Below are 21,167 nucleotides of genomic sequence, written 5' to 3'. Positions count from 1 at the left end.
GTCCCAAAGCAGTATCCTTTAACGGTGGGGACGCTCCTGTGCAGAAAGGAGAATCCGCCGCCCGAAGGAAGCATCCTGAGAGGCGAAGGTGTCAAACCTGTAATACCTCACGAAGGTATGGACAGAGGACCACGTAGCAGCCTTGCAGATCTGGACTGCAGAGGCACCACGTCGAGCTGCCCACGAAGGACCCACAGACCTAGTGGAATGAGCCTTCAGAGAAGGAGGAACCGGTAGGCCTTCATGAAGATAAGCTTCAGAAATAGCCATACGGATCCAGGCTGCCAAAGTTTGCTTTGAAGCAGGCCAACCCTTTTTACGGAAGCCATAGAGGACAAACAAAGCGTCCGACTTCCTAAACGAAGAAGTGCGGTCAACATAAGTCCTTAAGGCCCGCACAACATCCAAAGAGGCCTCACCCACGGAAAGACCCGGTGAGTTAAAGGCCGGAACAACGATTTCCTCGTTAACATGAAACTGGGAAACAACTTTGGGAAGAAACTCGGGCCGAGTGTGGAGTACTGCCCTGTTCCCATGAAAAACCAAGAAAGGGGGTCTACAAGAAAGAGCCCCAAAATCAGAAACACGTCTGGCCGAAGCAATAGCCAGAAGGAAAACAGTCTTAGCTGTCAGCCATTTAAGATCCACTGATCCCAGTGGTTCAAACGGCGGTCCTTGGAGAGCCCTCAGGACCACAGCCAAATCCCAAGGCGCCACAGGTGGAACAAAGGGCGGCTGAATGCGGACAACACCTTGCATAAAGGTGCGCACATCCGGGATTGTAGCAATCCTACGGTGAAACCAGACAGACAGGGCCGAAACCTGTACCTTCAAAGAAGCAAGGCGAAGCCCATGATCTAGTCCCGCTTGCAGGAAGGCGAGAATCCGAGACAGACGAAACTCCCGCGGTGCATTACCTCTCGGTCGACACCACTGGAAGAACGTATGCCACACGCGATGGTATATCCTCGCGGAAGACGGTTTCCGAGCTCGCAACATGGTACGCACCACAGAGCTGGAAAACCCCCGGGACCTCAGCATGGCCGTCTCAACAGCCACGCCGTTAAAGACAGCCGAGTCAGGTCCGGGTGACGACAAGGACCCCGAGACAGGAGGTCCGGTCGTAGCGGCAACCGCAGAGGACTGTGCACGGACAGACCCTGAAGGTCTGAGAACCAGTGCCGTCTGGGCCACGCGGGAGCTATCAACAGGAGCGTCCCTCCTTCCTGTTTGAATTTCCGGATTACCCGTGGAAGAAGGGAGACCGGAGGGAACAGGTATGCGAACCGGAACGTCCACCGGACGGACAGAGCATCCACCAGAGACGCCCCTTCGTCTCTTGTGCGAGACCCGTACACCGGCAACTTGTTGTTGTGCCGGGACGCCATGAGGTCGATCTCTGGAAGACCCCATCTGCCCACCAGTAGTTGAAAAACGTCCGGGTGCAGGGACCATTCCCCCGGATGAACGTCCTGGCGACTTAGAAAGTCCGCCTCCCAATTCAGCACTCCCGGGATGAAGACCGCCGATATGGCCGGAAGATTGCGCTCCGCCCAAACCAGGATCCGAGACACCTCTACGAGAGCCGCCCGGCTTCGGGTTCCTCCTTGCCTGTTTATGTAGGACACGGTGGTAGCGTTGTCCGACTGGACCTGTACCGGGTGACCCTGGAGAAACCGATGTGCCTGCTGGAGAGCATTGAAGACCGCACGGAGTTCCAAGATATTGATTGGAAGCTCCGCTTCTGTCGGCGTCCACCTGCCCTGGAACAGATGTGGACCCGAAACTGCTCCCCCGCCCCGAAGACTGGCGTCCGTTGTCAACAGGACCCAACTTGGAACCCAGAACGGACGTCCCTCGCTGAGGTGGGTCGTCTGTAACCACCAAGCAAGGGACAGGCGAACCTCCGGGGTGAACACAATCGTCTGGGACTTCAGAGACTGAGGCAGCCCGTTCCATTTTGACAGGATCAGGTGCTGCAGAGGTCTGGAGTGAAACTGGGCATATTCCACCATGTCGAACACCGACACCATGGAGCCCAGTAACCTCATCGCCAAGTGTAGAGACACCCGGCGGCTGTGCAGACAACTGCGCACCCTTGACTGTAAAGCAGAGATCTTTTCCTCCGTCACGAAGATCTTTTGCTGTCCCGAGTCCAATAAGGCTCCAAGATGCAGAATCCTCCGAGATGGGATTAGAGTGGACTTCTGCCAGTTGATTAGCCAGCCGTGCCGTTGCAGCAGGGCAATGGTCAGGTCCAAGTGGCGTAACAGGAGCTCTGGAGATCCCGCCAACAATAACAGGTCGTCCAAGTAAGGCAACATGCGGACTCCCTGCAGCCGCAGAGAAGCCGCCATGACCGCCATCACCTTGGTGAAAACACGTGGTGCTGTCGCCAGGCCAAAAGGTAACGCCCGAAACTGGAAGTGGTCGCTGCGGATTGCAAACCTGAGGAACTGTTGATGGCGCAAAAGAATAGGGACATGCAGGTAAGCGTCCAGTATGTCCAATGACACCATGTAGTCACCAGGTTCCAGCGCCAGAATGATGGACCGTAGGGTCTCCATCCGAAACTTCGGTACCCGCAAAGACTTGTTGAGTGCTTTGAGGTTGAGAATCGGACGATACGACCCATTGGGTTTCTGTACCAAAAAAAGATTTGAATAGAAACCCTGGCCCCTCTGGGAGAATGGAACAGGCACTATAACTCCAGCCTGGAGCATAGTGTGCAATACCTTCCGCAGCTCCGTAGCCTTGTTCCGGTCTGATGGTAGACCCGTGGTGAAGAATCGAGCCGGGGGTCTGTGCCGGAAGGAGAGGGCGTACCCGTGGGAGACCACCTCCAGAACCCAAGTGTCTGTCGTAGTGACCGACCAACACTGGGCGAACTGCAGCAGGCGGCCTCCCACCCTGGGATCCCCCAAAGGGAGGCCCGGACCGTCAGGCCGCAGGCTTGTCATCTGGCTTGGGGGCCGGACGTCTGGTACTCCATGCCTGCTTCCGGGGCTTGACCGATTTCTTAGGGCCAGCCTGACGAGGAAACGACTGTGGTTTGGGCCTGCCCTGGGTCCTAGATGACCGAAAGGACGATGGTCCAGAACCAGAAGGAGCAGCGGCCGACGGGAGACAAGCCGATTTGGCTGCCGCCAGCGTGGCCACAATCTTATCCAGATCCGGACCGTAGAGAACTTCTCCGGTAAACGGCAACGCTTCCAGACCCTTCTTGGAATCTGCGTCCGCCTTCCAGGATCGCAGCCACAAGGTGCGACGAGCAGCTACCGCTGCTGAAGAAATTCTAGACACCAGAGTACTAATGTCTAGAGCCGCCTCGTTGATGTAGGTGGCCGAATCACGGAGATTGCCAATCAACTCCGCCTGTTCGGCCGGACAGTCGGAATCAAAAGAAGCCTCTAATGAATCCGCCCAGCGCTCCATCGCTCTGGCAACCCAGCAAATGGCCATAGCCGGCCGTGCTGCCCCCCCCCGCAAGGGAATAAGCGGACTTCAGGCAGATTTCCACCTTGTGGTCCGTAGCATCCTTAAGGGAGGACATGGATGGCATCGGCAATGTGGCACTACGGACAAGACGGGTCACATGAGAATCCACCTGTGGAGGGGATTCCCACTTAGCAAAATAATTATCCGTGAACGGATAAGCCACCGCCAGACGTCGCTGCGGCTGGTATCTTTTGCCAGGCTGTTTCCACGCCTCCTCTAAATGGTCCACCAACTGACCCGAAAGAGGAAAGACTGTGGCATCGCCCTTCACGTCTTTGAAAAAGGCATACTTAGACTTAGCCGCTGGGGGAACTTCGTCCTCAATCACCAAGGCTGTGCGGACCGCCCGAATAAGTCCAGGAATATATAGTTTGGACTTAGCATCAGCGTCCTTAGTATGGAGAGGTTCCTGATCGTAAGGATCCAGAATCTCCCCATCATCAGACGTCCCTTCGTCATCCTCATAAGGAGCGGACAGACGCCACCGGCCGTTTATGAGGCCGCATCACAGACTCCCCTTGCAACACATCCGACAAGTGCTGTACAGAACTCGTCAGGGAGTTAACCCACGCTGGCTCCTGAGAAACCGGGAGCGGGGAAATAGGGAGACTGTGGGGTACCACCAATTGTCGTGGGAAACCCTGCATGGGTGACGACACCACAGACTGCTGGGACAAACCCATCGGAGTAAACGCGGGCTGCGGAGCTAACTGGCCCACTAAAGCTGTTAGCGCCTGAGCGAAACAAGCCCAGGGCGGCTCCTGTACCGGTGCTGTAACCGTAAGAGGCCGCGCCATGGACAAACACTGCCGGCAAAGGCCCTCCGCGCTACCCTCCCCCTCCGCTAACGGTACTTTACACGTGGTACACTGTAGCCGGAGGGGAAAATCACTTTCAGACATGATGGCACCACGTATGTGACCCCTCTCACCAATTATATATTAAATAGGCGAGAGACCACCCTGCAGCACCGCAAGGGCTTAGCAGAAAGAACAGGGACAGTAATAAAGCTGACAGTTTAGAGAAGAAAAGTTACAGGCAGCAGCGCTAGCACAGTCACATACAATGCAAAGAAAATCAATTCCTGCACTAACAGCGCTGATCACTCAACTACACAGACACAGGGCCTGGTAGGACACAGCGATGCATACACAGACCTGACCACAGCGGAGGAGAGGTATGCGGGGGGACCCAGACCACGATGCTTCCAATGCAGGCTTCCAGCAGCGTTCACCATGCTTCTGAAAAGATGGCCGCCGAGGAGCCGAGAGAAGGCTGGCCTGGGGGAGGAGCGCTGACACAGGGCCAGTCAGCACAGTGCAGAGAGGGCTGTGTGCAGCGGGGGAGGCGCCGGCTGTGAGACAGGGAAGGCGCGCTCCCCTGGCATGCATTTAACCCCTGGGACGCCGCAGCGCTACCGCTCTGCTGCGGTCCACTGTCCCAGGGGGTAGTGGAAGCGCAGGTTGGTCGCCTGGCTCCACGCTGCAGCCAGTCCCCAGGGAGCCCCCTGCCTGGGGACTTAGGACCATGTGATCAGCGGGGACCCACCGCGGGACCCCGCTGCTTACCTCTGTCCCCCTTGAATCCGGCCATGGTCCGGAACATCTGGGGTCACCGCTAGCTGTGACCCCAGATGCCCACCAGCATCCCCGGATCAGTACCGGAGGGGTGTAGGGAAGACAGCATGGACGTCAGGACTGACTGTCCATGCTGTTCATCCAGATGTGCAGCCACAGCTGCATGAAGAAAAAGCTTCAGGGGCTCTTCAAGCCCCCACTCCAACAGGTGCACCCGACTCCGGCCGGGCACCAAACTAAACTGAGGTGCCTTGGCTCGGCGGCGGGGTATAGGAGGGGGACCTAGTGCATCCTGGGAGGCTGAAAGCTTAACTCTTTGGTGCCCTGCGACTGACGTCACACCTATACCCCAAGGTATCCTGTGGATACCCTATGGACCCTGAAGTAGAAATTATATATATATATATATATATATATATATATATATATATATATATATATATTATATATATATATACACATACATATACATATACACACACAATATTATATATATATATATATATATATATATATATATATATATATATATATATATATATATATATATACACACACACACACACACACACACATATACACACACACCAACAGCTTCCATCCCCATTCCAGGGCTTTTACTAGCATTAAAGAGGTATGATATATATTCATCTATTGGACCATTAGTTCTCAAACGCAACCCTCAGGACCCTACACAGTACACGTTTTCCAGGTCACCCAGCAGGTGCACAGGTGTACTCATTACTCACTGACACATTTTAAAAGATCCACAGGTGGAGCTAGTTATTTCACCTGTGATTCTGTGAGGAGACCTGGAAAACATGCACTGTTTGGGGTCCTGAGGACAGAGTTTGGGAACCTGTGTACTAGACGCCTGGTCATACTGCCAATGGCAGTATATCCAAATGAGAGTGAAATAAAATCAGCAGGTATTCGTGTTCCTGAAATAGACTGTCAATATAGCTGTGCGGAAAAAAAGGTAATGTCAGGTACAGAAGACCATGAAGAGAGGTATTCTCCAGATACCCTCTTTTACCCTGCGAATACATTGAAACATCCTACTAAAATATAGGTTTCTACAGCTCAGAGTTAAGTGCAGTGGTGACTAAATGCTCCAGAATTCTCTTTTCTTCACTGCTCAGCTGCAGCCACTACATACATTGAGCCCAAGTATAACAACAGATCTTAAATAAAAGCCCATCGCGACCGTTTCCAGGAACACGTACACCTGTATCACAAGATGAGAAACGGCACAGAACATTCTGTGACATCTGTACTAAACCTCTGCACCTCCGACACGCAGCAAAGAGGACCAGCAGCCCCAGTAATGCTCTACTGAGAGCGACAAACATAGCCTCTTCTATACGCTGTGGCAGGGTCGTCGGCCGCTTCCATGCCCTTTACAATGTTATCGGCAACAGCCCCCATGGCACAACAAACAACTTGACATTTTAAAAGAATTTCTAAAGTGCTATACAGTAAGAGAATGGAACTAACCATTACACCATCCTCTACAATCCAAGCAGTTTCCAGTATACACTATATATTATAAGCCGCTGAGTACGCAAAGCCTTCCGAATTAAAAGAGCAATTTAAAGATCAGCGACATGTAAAAGTAGAGACTTACAAGAGTGCAGAAAGCTTCTGGAGAGGCATTAATTAGGCAGGATATTGGTGTGAATGAGGCCGTGTGCTATAAACATGGAAAGGCTATACACAGCCCATGCAAATTCCTGACATACTACTATACACAATGGGACATTGTACATCCACAAGGAACATGCTCTGCCATACACAGTTTCCTATACTTTAGGTTGAAGCAAACATTAATTACAGCCGTGGAACCATAACACTTTAATGAGAAATTAATGCACAACAGTTTAAAAATTCATCATTTAAAAGTTTACAGGAGAAAGTAATAGTGTAAAAGTCTGTATGCAGGAATGATGCCAGTGCTGCTCCCTACCACTGGAACTCTCTCCCTTCTCAGACTCGCCACTTCTCTACAAAACTTCAAACGGGCTCTCAAGTCCCATTTCTTCATCAAAGCCATCCAGCTATGTATTAAAAGATAAAAGAAGAAGCACTCTTAAATAAGACTTCAAGAAGCTATATCCAGCAAAACTCATCTATTCTTACCGAAAACACTCGGATTTGCTGGAAACTGGGCTTTTCACAAAAAGCAAAATATCTAATTACATCTCTTCCTTACTATATTCTTGGGACTATTACAGGATACTGCCCTATTTTTAATAGCATAAAAATAAAATCTGTTAATGGATCATTAATACATACCTGATATTTTATTTTAACTGGTTTTACTTGTGTCAAGGGAATATTTCACCCCAATGGGTATTAAAATGTTAGCTGCCTTCATAGGGGAAAATTTAATTTTTGTTTTTGGGCGGCGATAATTAATGGGCGCCGGACTGAGCAATTCAATTGTTTTGGCAATCGGGCGCGGCTGCATTACTTATTGCACCCAAAAAAAACCCGGTTTAGCCACGTAAAACCATGCAAAGTCCTGGTTAGGGCACCCAAAAAACTGCTCGCAAAGCTCAGGAGGGTGGTAGCAGAAATCTGGACGCCTGCTGCACTCACGCCCAATCTGAGCATCAATTGCATAGCTCCGTCGTGCGCCCAAACAGCAATTGAATTCCTCCGATAATTTTAAAGATGCCTCCAAACTATTTTTTTAGGGGGGGGGGGGGAATTCAATTGTTTGCCTGGGCAGCTGTCAGTGATGGGCACCCCGACCGAGCAATATAATAGTTGCTCTGATCGGACACAAGAGCCCCTGCACCCCCATTTCTACTCGCACCCTTCTTAGGTGGCAAGCAGAAATGTGTGAAAAGTCTGTGGGTGTCCTAATCAGGACTTTAGGTGGGTTTAGCCAATATACGCAGCTAATCCCTGTTAATTTGGGCGTGATAATTAATGAGCACCCAAAACAGTTGAATTCCCCTTTAATGCTTTAACTACTTGCATGGTGTGGTTGCATACTTTTGATAGATCAGAAGCAATCTATTGTCATTAATTACCAGCCTAAGTTCATTAGTGTATGTCAGACCCCTGCATTACTGAGACCTCAGGAGACAGAATCACCACCACCACACTTGGCTTCTAGATTCTCTCTGGCTATATTTACATGTAGACAATATTATAAAGCACAGCGTTCATACAACTGCAACATATCAGAATATTCACATATTATATCTCACTATAGCAGTCTTTGTTAGCATTCATTACATTATTACTATCTGTACATGTGGGAATGTTAGGGGGGGGGGGGGGTTAAGGATACAGTCTTATTCATAACGTTATCTGCAGGTTTATACATTCCAAGGTTCTTCGGCTCATTGCTCAGCAGAAATCAAACTTTGTAATATTACACATTTAAAGCTATGAATATTTAAAGGCACACACCATCATGTGACAAGATGGAGTTTTACTGATAACAGATCAGTTTGCTACTACACCAGGCAGTGATATATGGTCGCATATGATGCATCCTGTCAGTAACGCACAGTGGGCGGCTGTTGGTGGAACATCTAGCAGAGGGACCTTCTGGCCCCCCTGCATCCCTGTAACCTCCCCTAGTGACTGCTGTGCTGCCGATTACTGCTGATTGGTCAGCACGGCAGGGCCTCCCACCCGGAGGCTACAGAGCAGCATCTGTCAGGGAAATGTAAATGAACTCCCCCCAGTGTGTACATGGTAGCTGCTCAGGGGAGCAGCTGCTGGGGAAAGCAAAGTCGTCATCTTCGCAATTTATTAAACATCAATGGTCCAATAGATTGATATCCATGTTCATTTTGAAGGTTTCAAAAAAAAAAAAAAAAAAGTGTTGGATAAGTATTAAATAGATGTTCTTGACATTCTGATAAAAAAAAACTAAATTTTTTTGGGGAAAAAAATTTCACTAATGTGGTTGGGTCATGATAATTTTAAAAATGGAAGCCATTAACACAAAAGAATCAATGGAGGTTCTTAATAAGTTAGGTAAAATATGCGAATTGCCTAATTATTCTTGCTTTGAGAGGAAAGAAAAGAGAAATACCATAAAGTTGTAATTTTAACTACTTTAATAACACTTACAAATGTTATTATAACAAGTGCTTTGAAACTAAAATATTTAAACAAAACCTGCTCATGAGACAAAAAAGGGAAAAGCTCAGAATATAGTACAGTGTTCCACTATAAAACACACATGCACAGCACAAACCTTTCCCAATTCTGTACTTGACTTGCACAATAGAGTTATGGTAGACTTACCCAGATAACTCCTGTTCTTCGAGGTCCATAGTGTCCACAGGGATACGATGGGGGATATTATGGTTGGAAGACAAGGCACGAAACAGTTAAAGCTTTGGATCCCAGAATGCCCCATGTCTTCCTCCATATATAGCCCGCCCCTAGCCATAGGACTTCAGTTTAGTTAACAAGCCTAAAAGCAGGAGAAGGAAAGAGGAGAAGGAAGAACAATCGTACACCAGAAACACTTACAGAAGATGAGGGAATCTGTGACCAAAAGAAAATCACCCAATGAAGCCAGGTGCGTCAGGGTGAGCGCCCTGTGGACCCTATGGACCTTGAAGAATAGGTAAGTCTACCATAACTATATTTCTTCTTCGGGATCCACAGAGATACCATGGGGATGTCCTAAAGCAGTTCCCCTAGGGTGGGGGATGCTCTTGAGCAGAAAGAACGTGTTGCCCAAAGGAAGCATCCTGGGAGGCAAAAGTATCAAAGGCATAAACCTAGGAAAAGTGTGGACAGAAGACCACGTGGCAGCCTCGCACAATTAGTCTGAGGCACCACGACTGAATGCCCACGATGGCCCTACAGAGAGTAGAATGTGCTGTCACCATGCTTGGGACAGGAAGATTATCCTGTGTGTACACCTGAGATATAGTCATGCGTAACCATCTCCCCAGAGTCTGCTTATTAGCTGGCCATCCTCCCCTGTGAAAACCATAATATACAAAAAGAGAATCTGATTTTCTATCACCGTTTGTACGCTGCACATAAATACGGAGAGCACAAACTGTAAGCTTCACCTACAGAAAGGTCTGGAGCCTGAAAAGCTGGAACAATTTCTTGATTTACATTAAAACGGTACACTACCTCAGGAAGGTAAAATAAAAAATGGGGAGCGACAAGAGAGCGCTGCCAAATCAGAGACTCTGCGAGCAGAGGAGATAGCAAGAAGAAAAAGTGTCTTTGTAGATTTGAAGTGGTTGACGGCAGAGTTTAATGGTTCAAATGGGGAAGCTTGTAACCCCTTAAGAACCAAAAGACAAATCCCACGGTGCTACCAGTGGAACAAAAGGAGGCTGAACTCACAGGACTCCTTGAAAAAAAATTCTGACATCTGGTAATGAAGCAATCTTCTTCTTCTGGAAGCAGACTGACAGCGCAGAAACCTGCACTCTCAAAGTGGCCAGGCGGATACTATTGTCTAAGAGTGCCAGCAGAAGAGCCAGTATCCTGGAAATCCTAAAAACCTTAGGATCATATTCCTTATGAGAACACCACTGACCAAAAGAATGGCAAACTCTAACAGTTACAGGCAGAAGCAGGCTTCCGTACTCTAAGCATCGTTTGAATTACAGAACTGGAAAATCCCTTTTAAGGTGGAAGATTCAAGAGCCACAGCGTCAAAGTCAGACGGGGCAAGTCCAGATGTCGACAGGGACCCTGCGTTAGCAGATCCTGCCACAGAGGAAAGGATGTGGACTGTCTACCGACAGATTCTGTATGTTGATGAACCAATGACGTCTGGGCCAAGCCGGAGCCACCAGTAGTACTGTTCAGTCATCCTGCTTGAATTTCCTGAGTACTCTTGGGAGCAGGGAAATTGGAGGAAAGAGATACGCCAACTTGAAGTCCCATCTTACTGCCAGTGCGTCCACGAAGGCTGTTGATGGGTCTCTGGACCTGGCCCCGTACCTGGGGACCTTGTGGTTCTGGCGTGACGCCACATTTGTTTACCAGGAGCTGAAACACTCCCGGATGGAGAGACCACTCTCCTACATGTACAGTATGTCCTGGTAACTTAGGAAGTCTGCTTCCCAATTGAGTACTACCGCAATGAATATTGTCGAGATGGCCGGAAGATGACGTTCTGCCCAAATGAGAACCTTTGTCACTTCCTTCATGGCTGCATAACTCCTTGTGCCACCCCGATTGAGGTAGGCCACTGTAGCCACGTTGTCGGACTGGATCTGGACAGGCCTGCCCTGGAGCAGGTCCTGTGCCCTGACAAGTACTTTGTATACTGCTCGCAGTACCAGAATGTTTATTGGCAGATTACTTTCTTGATTTGTCCATCTCCCCTGGAAGGTGTGATGACCCGTCACTGCCTCCTGTTCGCGAAGACTGGCGTCCGTGGTGAGCAGCACACAATTTGGAACCCAGAATGGTAGCCCTTTGTTGAGATGCTCCTTTTTTAGCCACCACAGAAGGGAGTGACGAACCTCTGGAGTGAGAAATATAATCTGGGACCGTATTAAATTATGCCATCTGTTCCACCTGGAGGGAATCAACCTTTGCAGAGGCCAGGAATGGAACTGAGCATATCCCACCATGTCGATCCCAGCACCTGCATTGCTAACAGAATGGATACTCTTCGCTTGCATAGCAGTATGTGTATCCGCTTTGATAAGGCCCCAATCTTGTCCTCTTGTAGAAACACCCTTTGTGTCTGAAGATTTAGAAATGCTCCCAGATGTACCATCAGCTGTGTTGGAGAAAGTGATTATTTCTTCCAATTGATGATCCAGCCGTGCCTTTGTAAGCAGGCTATTGTCAGTTGAAGATGGCTTTGCAAAACCACCGAAGTCTGTGCCAATATCAGAAGGTCATCCAGATATGGCAGAACTCTGACTCCCTGACGCCTGAAATAAGCAGTCATGACTGACTTTATTTTGGTAAATACCCGGGGAGCCGTAGAAAGGCCAAAAGGATAAAGCCTGAAATTGGTAATGTTGCTGAAGAACAGCAAACGTAAAAATTATTGGTGGGATAGAATAATTGGAATATGCAGATACGCATCCAGAATATCCAGGGAAACCATGTGATCTCCTGGCTCCATAGCCAAAATAATTGACCGGAGAGTTTCCATGCGGAATTTGGGAACATGGATAAGCCTATTGAGGGTTTTTAGATTCAATATAGGGCAATATGCCCATTCAGCTTCTGGACCAGAAAGATTTGAGTAATAACCCCTTCCTTGTTGGGACACAGGAACTGGGATTATTACCCCTGCCTGTGGCAGGGAATGAATGGCTTCCAGAAAAGCCAAGGCCATGTCCACATCTGATGGGGGCTTTGTGGCAAAAAACTTCTGGCGGGGGATGTCTCTTGAAAGTGAGGGCATACCTCTGAAAGACCACTTCTCGGACCCAGGCATCTGTAGTTGTCTGATGTCAATAATCCACAAACTGAAGTCGATCCCCCAGGAGGAGGCCTGCTCCATCAGGGCGAAGGCTTGTGTTCCAGCTGAGTTGAACGTCTTGCACTATTTTGTCGTTTTGACTTATGAAAACTAGTCGGCCTAGAAGAAGTCTGTACCTTACCTCTTCCCTGAGGACAGAAGGACTGAAAAGAAACCGGCTAGCTCTACTACGTGACTTAGATGGCAGAACTGCTGACTTTGAAGCTGCTAGAGTAGAAATTATGTTATCCAACTCTATTCCAAAAACTACCTTACCATGAAAAGGTAAAACTTCCAGCGCCCACTTTGATCCTGTATCAGCTTTCCAAGATCTTAACCAAAAGGGCCCTGAGTGCTACTATGAATGCTGCTGCCTTAGATGCTAAAATTCCAGCATCCACTGCTGCTCCTCTCAGATAGCAAGCCGCTTCCCGTATGTGGGAGATATTCGTCATCTGTTCTCTGGTAGCATGTGGTAGAGAATTTTCCAATACCTCAATCCATTCTTCAACAGCCCTAGCTACCCAGGTTCCAGTTATAGCCGGACGGGTAACAGCTCCAGATTATGAGAATATTGCCTTAAGACAGTCTTCAATCTTTTTATCTTTGGAATCCCTCAGAGAAGATGCTGATGGAATAGGCAATGTAGCATTTCCGATTAAATGCGTTACATGAGCCATCCACTGTAGGAGGTACCTCCCACTTAACACATACAGAAGGTGGGAATGGATACAATGATTTTTATCCTCCTATCTACATAAAACCACTTATCAGGGTTACCCCATGCCTCCTCAATAAGCTCAGTGAGCTGTTCAGACACAGGGAACTCCGTTTTGACCACCTTCCGGTGGTGATTGAACACCGGAGTCTTCTTACTATGAGAGCAGGTTCATCATCCTGAATATCTAGGACTGATTTAACCGCCCTCACCGACACACCCTGAATTGGCACTTGCACCCACTTATTGTAGCACTGCGGAGATATCACTGTTGCAATTGGCATTACTTGATTGTGGCGACGGCCATTGGTCTTTGTTTGGAAGTTTCCCTTATTTGCCTGGGACATAAAGATCCTCATTTGCCAGAGAGCCTCAATTGAAAGACCGGGTTCCACACTAGCCACCCTCATCTATTGGGGACTACACCACTCACCATCGGCACAAGAGACTCACATGTCCTTGCGTGACACAAGTATCCAATTACTGGCTTAAGTACTACAGAAGAATTACTCCGGTGTATGGATCACTGCCAACCATTAGACCCACAGACAATACTGTAAATCTATATTGGAGAACACTGCGAGCTGGTAATATTCCACTAACTTTTTATTGCTATTCCAATCAACTACTGAACTCTGCTCAGTGCACTTTCACATTGTGCCATCTAAGGGTGTTTTTTCTATTTTCAAGAGCCTACAATTTTGACAGGCATGTCTGTAACTGAATTTTTGTGCTTCCATCTAATTTTTTACATTTTTGTGAGCTATTCATGTATTTATTAGACATTTGGTATTATTAACACTACTAACATTTCCAATTGCAGCGCTGCTTTGTTTTTATCTATTACTCTATTTAGGAGACTTACCATCTCCTTTTAGCAGCTGCTTGGTCAAACCACTCGACAGCGCCTTATTATTTATATCGATATTTCATATTCTGTGCTTGCATGATATATATTAGACGGATGCTGTGCTTATTAATCTCCATAAACTAATGGTATCTCTCGCTAGTGCACAAGCTATGAACACAGTGGAGGAGGGAGCAGATCAATAAGTGCTTATTAAATTGCTAAATAATTACACAGGTGCCACTTTAAGAGATATCTTCCATTTATTTTCATTAGCTTTATAATGTATGAAGAGTGCAATAAATTTAGTGTTATGGAACTACAGAACTAGGACCATGGCTGCTCATCAGTGTGGGGTAATCACCACTAGTATAGTGTACCATATTCTATATTCTCTAGATGCAATGTAACAATATTAAATAGAATATGATAAGAACTTTTTTTTTTTGTATGCAAATAAAAACAACTCTTCAGTCAATAAGAAAATCAAATTTTATTCTCTAATCTATGACAACCGCCAATACCTTGACAACATTATAGATGCTTGGAATTGTACAGTATACAAGGTGTTTATTGTGTATCTAAGCCGTTGTATTGCGCTATCAGCTGTGACCGGCTAAAGGACTCAGGTGCAGTTTAGCAACACTAAAAAGCTTATTTGCCAGGAAAATGGGCATATTTGCTATGATGGGGCTTTCCCCCAATACAAAGTGATGACTTCGGAAAGCGTAATCAGTGTTCTCCCCAGAAATTTTTTCCAGCCAGGTGGCATCAAAAAGTAGCCAAGTGGGGGCCTTCCCAATTATGCACGCGTCAGGAAAATGGGTATCTCCCTTACCAATCCAGCCCGACAGGTCTCAGGCTGCTCCCCCACTGGCTCTCAGTCAACAGTGCTCATTATACAGTGCCCCCTGTACTTTTCCCCTTTATGCATTGCCCCCTGTAGTTTAGCTTTGCCCTTATGCAGTGCCCCCAGGCTGAAGTAGTGCCCCTATGTAGTACCCCAGACTGGTCCCTTATGTAGTGCCCCCAGGCTTAAATAGTACCCCCAGGCTTAGTGTCCCTTATGCAGTGCCCCCAGGCTGGTCCCTTATGCAGTGCCCCCAGTAGTAGCCCCTGTGCAGCCCCCCTCTATACAGTGCCCCCCAGTAGCAGCCCCCTCTATACAGTGCCCCCCAGTAGCAGCCCCCTCTATACAGTGCCCCCCAGTAGCAGCCCCCTCTATACAGTGCCCCCCAGTAGCAGCCCCCTCTATACAGTGCCCCCCAGTAGCAGCCCCCTCTATACAGTGCCCCCCAGTAGCAGCCCCCTCTATACAGTGCCCCCCAGTAGCAGCCCCCTCTATACAGTGCCCCCCAGTAGCAGCCCCCTTTATACAGTGCCCCCCAGTAGCAGCCCCCTTTATACAGTGCCCCCCAGTAGCAGCCCCCTTTATACAGTAACTCACTGTGGTCTGCCCTACACTTGTGGGGCCCTGGGGACACTAGCGGCGGGTGCGGGCCCCGATGCAATGCACCGGCCGCACCACCGCTAGTTCTGCCCCTGGGCGGCAGTGCTCAGTGCAGCTCAACTCTCAGGATGTTACAGTGACGGGCGGTGGGGGATTTTTACCGGGCGGACCGCCCGACAAATAAAGCGTGGGGAGAACACGGGTATTGCTACTACCCACAGGTAACTCACGCTGGCAGCATAATTTGGCAACAACAGTATATGCATAGGAAGAATGCTCTGCCAAAAAACAAAGATTTTTCCTATACTGTATATATCTTAATTATATATTTGTATATGTCAGTTACTTATTCCCCTTTTTCACCAAAAACCCAGGTCCTGGGTTTTCGAACATGGTTCCAATCCAGGTCAGACCCAGTTTACACTGCACCTTCGATTTGGGTTGTTCACAGGTCAGCCCCATTTACACTGAACCCAGGTCTGCCCTGCTAAACTTGTGAAGTCATAAAAAGTGGGAGGTGACTGCCCCACAACCACCAATCACCTCATTTTAGGCATGACCCAGGTTGCATAACCCGGGTCGCACCATTTACACTGCAGCATTACCCGGTTGCTTCCTGGGCTCGACCCTGGTAGCTGAATGGGTTGGTTTCCCAGGTCACTTGACCCGGATTATTTTTCAGGGACCCTTTTCCACTGAGCCACGACACGGGTAGAACTGGCAATAATCGGGTTTTCATTTAACATCCTCCTTTACAGAAGAAAACAGTTAAGTAGTGTTCACACTAGCTCTGGCGGCAGGCAGGGTGCCGGAGCTAGAGAGGGCACTTCCGCAAGGTGACCAAAGGTGCGCACTCCCGAAAAGGGGGCGTGGTCATTGAAAAGGGGGCGTGTCTATAAGATACATCCCCTTTTCGTCACTCTTGGGGGCATGCCCGGCACTTACGGACACGCCGAGCAGCCCCCAAGCGCTGCCGACAAGGAGAATAGATGCCGGGCGCATGCATCTATTCTCCGGCGGTGACAAGGTCACCGCACATTTCCCCACCCGCGGGACACTGCGACCTGCGGGTGAAGAAGGCACACGCAGGCTGTGAGGGCATGGGCTTTTTGCCCTCCAGAAGGAGGGCAGGGCGCCGCGCCCCGCTAAAACAGCCTAGCTGGAACGCTAGTTAAGGCGTACAGTCCTCGTTAGCGATGTGTCCCGGCATCGGCAAGTGCATACATGGCCCTCGCTGACGATGACGCCCGTGGGACCTGCATGCAGGTCACACGGGCGGCATAGTCAGTGACATTGAGGGTACACACTAGATGGTGTGCCACATATGTCACATATCGTCTAGTGTGTATGAGTCCTGAGACTCTACTAGTGCCTCCAAGTTTATGTACTTTATGAGGAGTGCCCATAATCAAACTGCTAGGGGTATATTTACTAAAGTGCGGGTTTTTAGAAGAGGAGATGTTGCCCATAGCAACCAGATTCTAGCTTTTTTCTTCTATAAGGTGCTAGATAAATGTTAAGTTTGGTTGCTATGGGCAATATCTCCACTTCTAAAAACCCGCACTTTGGTAAATCTATCCCCTAGTCTTTCATGCAGAAAGCCGGCACTATTTGTTGAGTCCACAAACTTGTATAGTACTTCGCGCAGATCCTAGATCACATAACGAAGCCGTCTCCAGCAATCAACCAGGGTTATTCCCAGGATTTGGCACTCGGGTCAGTGCCCCAGCTTATGTCTAAATGGCACGACTCCAGCTTTAAGACCCCGATTGCACCAAGGAGGAGCTGAATGGCTGTTCGGGGCTGTACAGACATCAGTGGCAGAAGAGCTCAGAAAATGTCGCATTGGAAAAATGAGGAGGTGCAGGAGCTATTGTTATAACTTGCTCCCTTCTCCTCCTGAAGTGACACTATGCAATGTAGCACAGTGTGAGCAGCAGCACCAAACGCTCAATTGCTGTGTAAAATAGCAACACGCTGAAAACAAGGAACTCCGGGCTACACGTGTACCTAGTCTGCCATGATTACAGCAATGCAGTCTCCACCCTTCTCACAGCACACCACCCAGTTTGTATGATCTCATTTGGGAGATAAAAAATTGCCCCCTTTATAGTGTTCCCTCAAGCTTGTTTTAGCGGGGCACCGCACTCTGCCCAATTTTAAAAAGGGCAAATATGTGCCCTGCCCTTTTAACTGCGCCCCACTAAAACAACACATCCTGAGCCTTCCCTATTTACGGGCTGCAGTGTCCCGTGGGTGGGAAAAGTTGCGGTGACCGATCACCACCGGGTGAATATGTGCCATGATACAGACATCTGCATCCCAAACGCCGGCATCTCGAAGGTAAGTATGCGGGTTAGCCCGGGGATGGAGAGGGTTAGGTTTAGGGACTGACCGGGGAGGGTTAGGGTGCGGGAAGTGGTAGTCTACTTACCTGTCGGTATTTTGCACATCGGGATGCCGCTTTCGGTCATCTGACCACCAGCATCACGACTGCCGGTCATTCATACAGATTCCCTTTACATGCTGAGTATATGTACAGGTGTGTCTGTATGATCCAACAGGAGGCAACTATTGTATTTCTTCATTGATTAGACCCAACAAGTGTACTAGCGCATGTAAGTGCAAATCCGACCTGTATCCTATGCTGGTAACACTAGATGACTTGCAAACGATGCGATGGTCGTCTATATTTCCTTTGAACTCCCGGACAAACGATCTAGTAAATACACCCTGTGCAATCTTCCAAACTATACATCTTACATCATTTGGTAGTTAGATCATTAACTATATAATGTTAACGTATCGCCTGGTCTGGTAGTGCACACTGTACGGTTAGCGGGAAATCGTTAACGAGATTGTCAGATTGAGCTGCATGTAGGGACGACCTGAAGATGCGAGGGATGCATAGTGCGTACACACTTGCGGCCCCCGCTGGCGATACTGCAGGTCCGACGGACGATGTCGCGCGGGAGTCAGTGTACACTGGCCAATGTGGACGATGTCATCCGAACATATCTAGTGTGTACCCGGCTTAAGTCGCTGGTTTCTTGTTCACTTATTTATGTACTTTGTAAGTCGCTGCGGAACACTTTTGGCGCCATAAGTAAAAGTTAATAATTAGCCCTCGCTGCTGAAGTGTTTCTTTATACCTCCACTGAATATCAAGCATTACTGACATATGGTATTCTCTTGGATTCTTTTGAGACATACGAGTTTGATATTTTTATGGTGATTTGCATGCTCAGAGACACATTAGCATATACTGTCTGATCCAAAAGGAGGCAACGTGGGTATTTCTTCTGTGATTGGATCCAACAAGATTTGAAGTGATTGTACCAGTGTATTGATGTGCAATACCTGCCTGTATTTGGTATAAAAGATCCACAAGAAAAAGATAGGACAACAGATGTTAGACAGGCAATAGGTCGACAGAGGGGGGGGGGAAAAAAAAAAAAATGACGACACAAAGATGGTCAACACTTTTTTTTCTTCTAACCCTCCCCTTAGTGCCTTACCCTAACCGTGCTCCGGTAAATTTTGTTGCAATGGGCAGTTATATGCATTGTTACATGTGTGGAAAAATTATATAATGCAATGTTTTTACAGAAAAATAAGTTGAATTTGGAGTACCTGAAAATGTGTGCTAGTATATTTTGGTGCCTCTAAAATGATTATTTAAAAAGTCCAAAAAATATATACCTGCTGCAGCCTCGTGCAATCACAAAAACACCTGTCCCAACCATATAGCCCCCCCAAAGTACCAGTTACCCCACTTTTTTTTAGACATTTTCCAACACTTTTTTAATTTTTGCCCCAACAATTATGTCTTTTTTGGTATGAATTAAGTCAGGGCTTGAAAAATGTTTCTAAAATCTAGGACCCAGGATGAAAGTAGGAGCCAGATCACTGCCCCCCCAAAAAAATTACAGGAGTGAGTGAAGAGCACAGCTGTGTGTGTTATGCAGCTGTTATACACACTATACTAGTTCACAAAATGGTCGCAGTTTAATGGATACAGTAAAATAGAGGCCCCCTCACTGCTCTGCACAGCTCCCCTGCTCCACCCTCTAGTAATGACGGACCACATTTAATTTAAAACAATGGTGCAAAAAAGTACAACAGAACCCCCCTCCCCTTGTGTTCACACCACTATCCCTCTGAAGCTGCTCCGCAATCCCTGGCCATTCATAGACCCTATTACCGGAGAGCTCTATGCAGCCAGAGATAGGAGGCAGACACCCGGGACGTACAGGAGGATCAGTGTAGACTGGGACAGACAGCAGGGATTAGAGCAGGCTGGGATGTAGGAGGAGGAGTCATCGCAAGATGGGACGGACAGGAGGAGTCAGCACAGGCCTGGACGGACAGAGGCACAGCAGTCACCGCAGACAACACTCAGCACATGCATGCCTGTGCATGAAATGAACGCCGCAATACTATTTATTTATTAACAGTTTCTTATATAGCGCAGCATATTCCGTTGCGCTTTACAATTGGAAACATTGATAGAACAAAACAGGGTAATAACAGACAGACATAGAGGTAAGAGGGCCCTGCTTGCAAGTTTACAATCTATAGGCCCGAATCTCCGCGGGAGCTGATGAGGATTTGCTTCCTCCCTCACTGCAAAGTCTGGTAGCCAGGCAGCAAAATCTGGTAGCCATGGCGACCTGGCCCCTGGGATTTATCAAGCCCTGAATTAAGTAATTTATTTAATTTGGGGGGGAAGGGGGGGGGTTATTAGTTATTAGGGGGTGTCCAAGGGGTTCTGAACCAAGTCCCCACATTTGTACCCCAAAATACGTATTTTGCACACCTTTTCTCCTGCCTTTTGCTGGAGAAACTTTCGCCTGTTTTTGGCTATGGAGTTTTCGCCTAGGCTAAACTTCGGGGAACTGAATATGGAGATACTTTGTTCTCCGATTTGCACTTTTCGCCCGAATTAACTATTCTCGACTAATTGAATTCGGCCCTAAAACGGAGAATGCTGGCGTTTAGTTGTGAGAAGCGGCATTTTCCGGCCCAAGTGCCGGCCAGGATGCTGTTAGCACTACGCCAAGCTGTAAAACAGCATTGCGGCCGGCACTGAAGTGTGATTTCTGCTCTCACCTCATACCAGCATGCTAAAGCTGTGGCAGGACATGCGGTATTGTGTAGTTGCAGAGCATTTGGAGTGCCGTAGGGTATGATGGGTCAATGGAGATAATACAGTGGGGGTTTGAGTATGGGTAATATATACTCATGCCCTGTCCGATTCTAAAGGGGCAAAATGCACCCTGCCATTTCGTGGCACCTCACTAAAACAGTCGGCCCTTTGCCTTTCCCTACCCGCGGGACGCAGTGTCCTGCGGGTGGGACATCCCCCGTCTACCAGCTGGGCTACACCCCCTTTCTGGCGCATCTCCGGACCTCCCGCGCCCTGCTCTGCCTGCTGGCTAGCGGGAACACTATACTAGCAGGATTTGATGTGCATTATTTAAGGGAGTACAGGAAGGTCTGAGGGTGATCCAATGGACATGTGGAGACATCTGAGAGCATGTGAGGATCTGAAGGGCATTCAGGGGGTGTGTTGGGTGAGTTGATGCCATGTGGGAAAGTCTGAGGGATATTCATTTATTAAACCATGTGGAGAGGTC

The 21,167-nt window shown here is 48.3% G+C and overlaps 1 protein-coding gene across 2 annotated transcripts in view; it reads right to left on the bottom strand.

Annotated features, from left to right (window-relative positions):
* Positions 1–21,167, bottom strand: part of ARHGAP19 (Rho GTPase activating protein 19) — an 80,475-nt gene that overhangs the window by 52,146 nt on the left and 7,162 nt on the right. The window contains exon 1 of one of the 2 annotated variants that reach the window (XM_088449947.1): positions 6,703–6,776. The exons of the other annotated variant lie outside the window; for it this stretch is intronic. Coding sequence (XP_088306073.1) covers positions 6,703–6,731 — 29 coding nt within the window. The 5' untranslated portion in view covers positions 6,732–6,776. Of the gene's footprint in view, positions 1–6,702; positions 6,777–21,167 lie in introns of those variants that run through there. 2 annotated transcript variants of the gene reach the window in all.

The sequence above is a fragment of the Taudactylus pleione genome, unplaced genomic scaffold, assembly GCF_031769625.1.
Source record: "Taudactylus pleione unplaced genomic scaffold, aTauple2 ptg000502l, whole genome shotgun sequence".
NCBI lineage: Eukaryota > Metazoa > Chordata > Amphibia > Anura > Myobatrachidae > Taudactylus > Taudactylus pleione.
The sequence above is the reverse complement of the archived record's forward strand: the minus strand, read 5'-3'. Positions and strand labels throughout refer to the sequence as shown.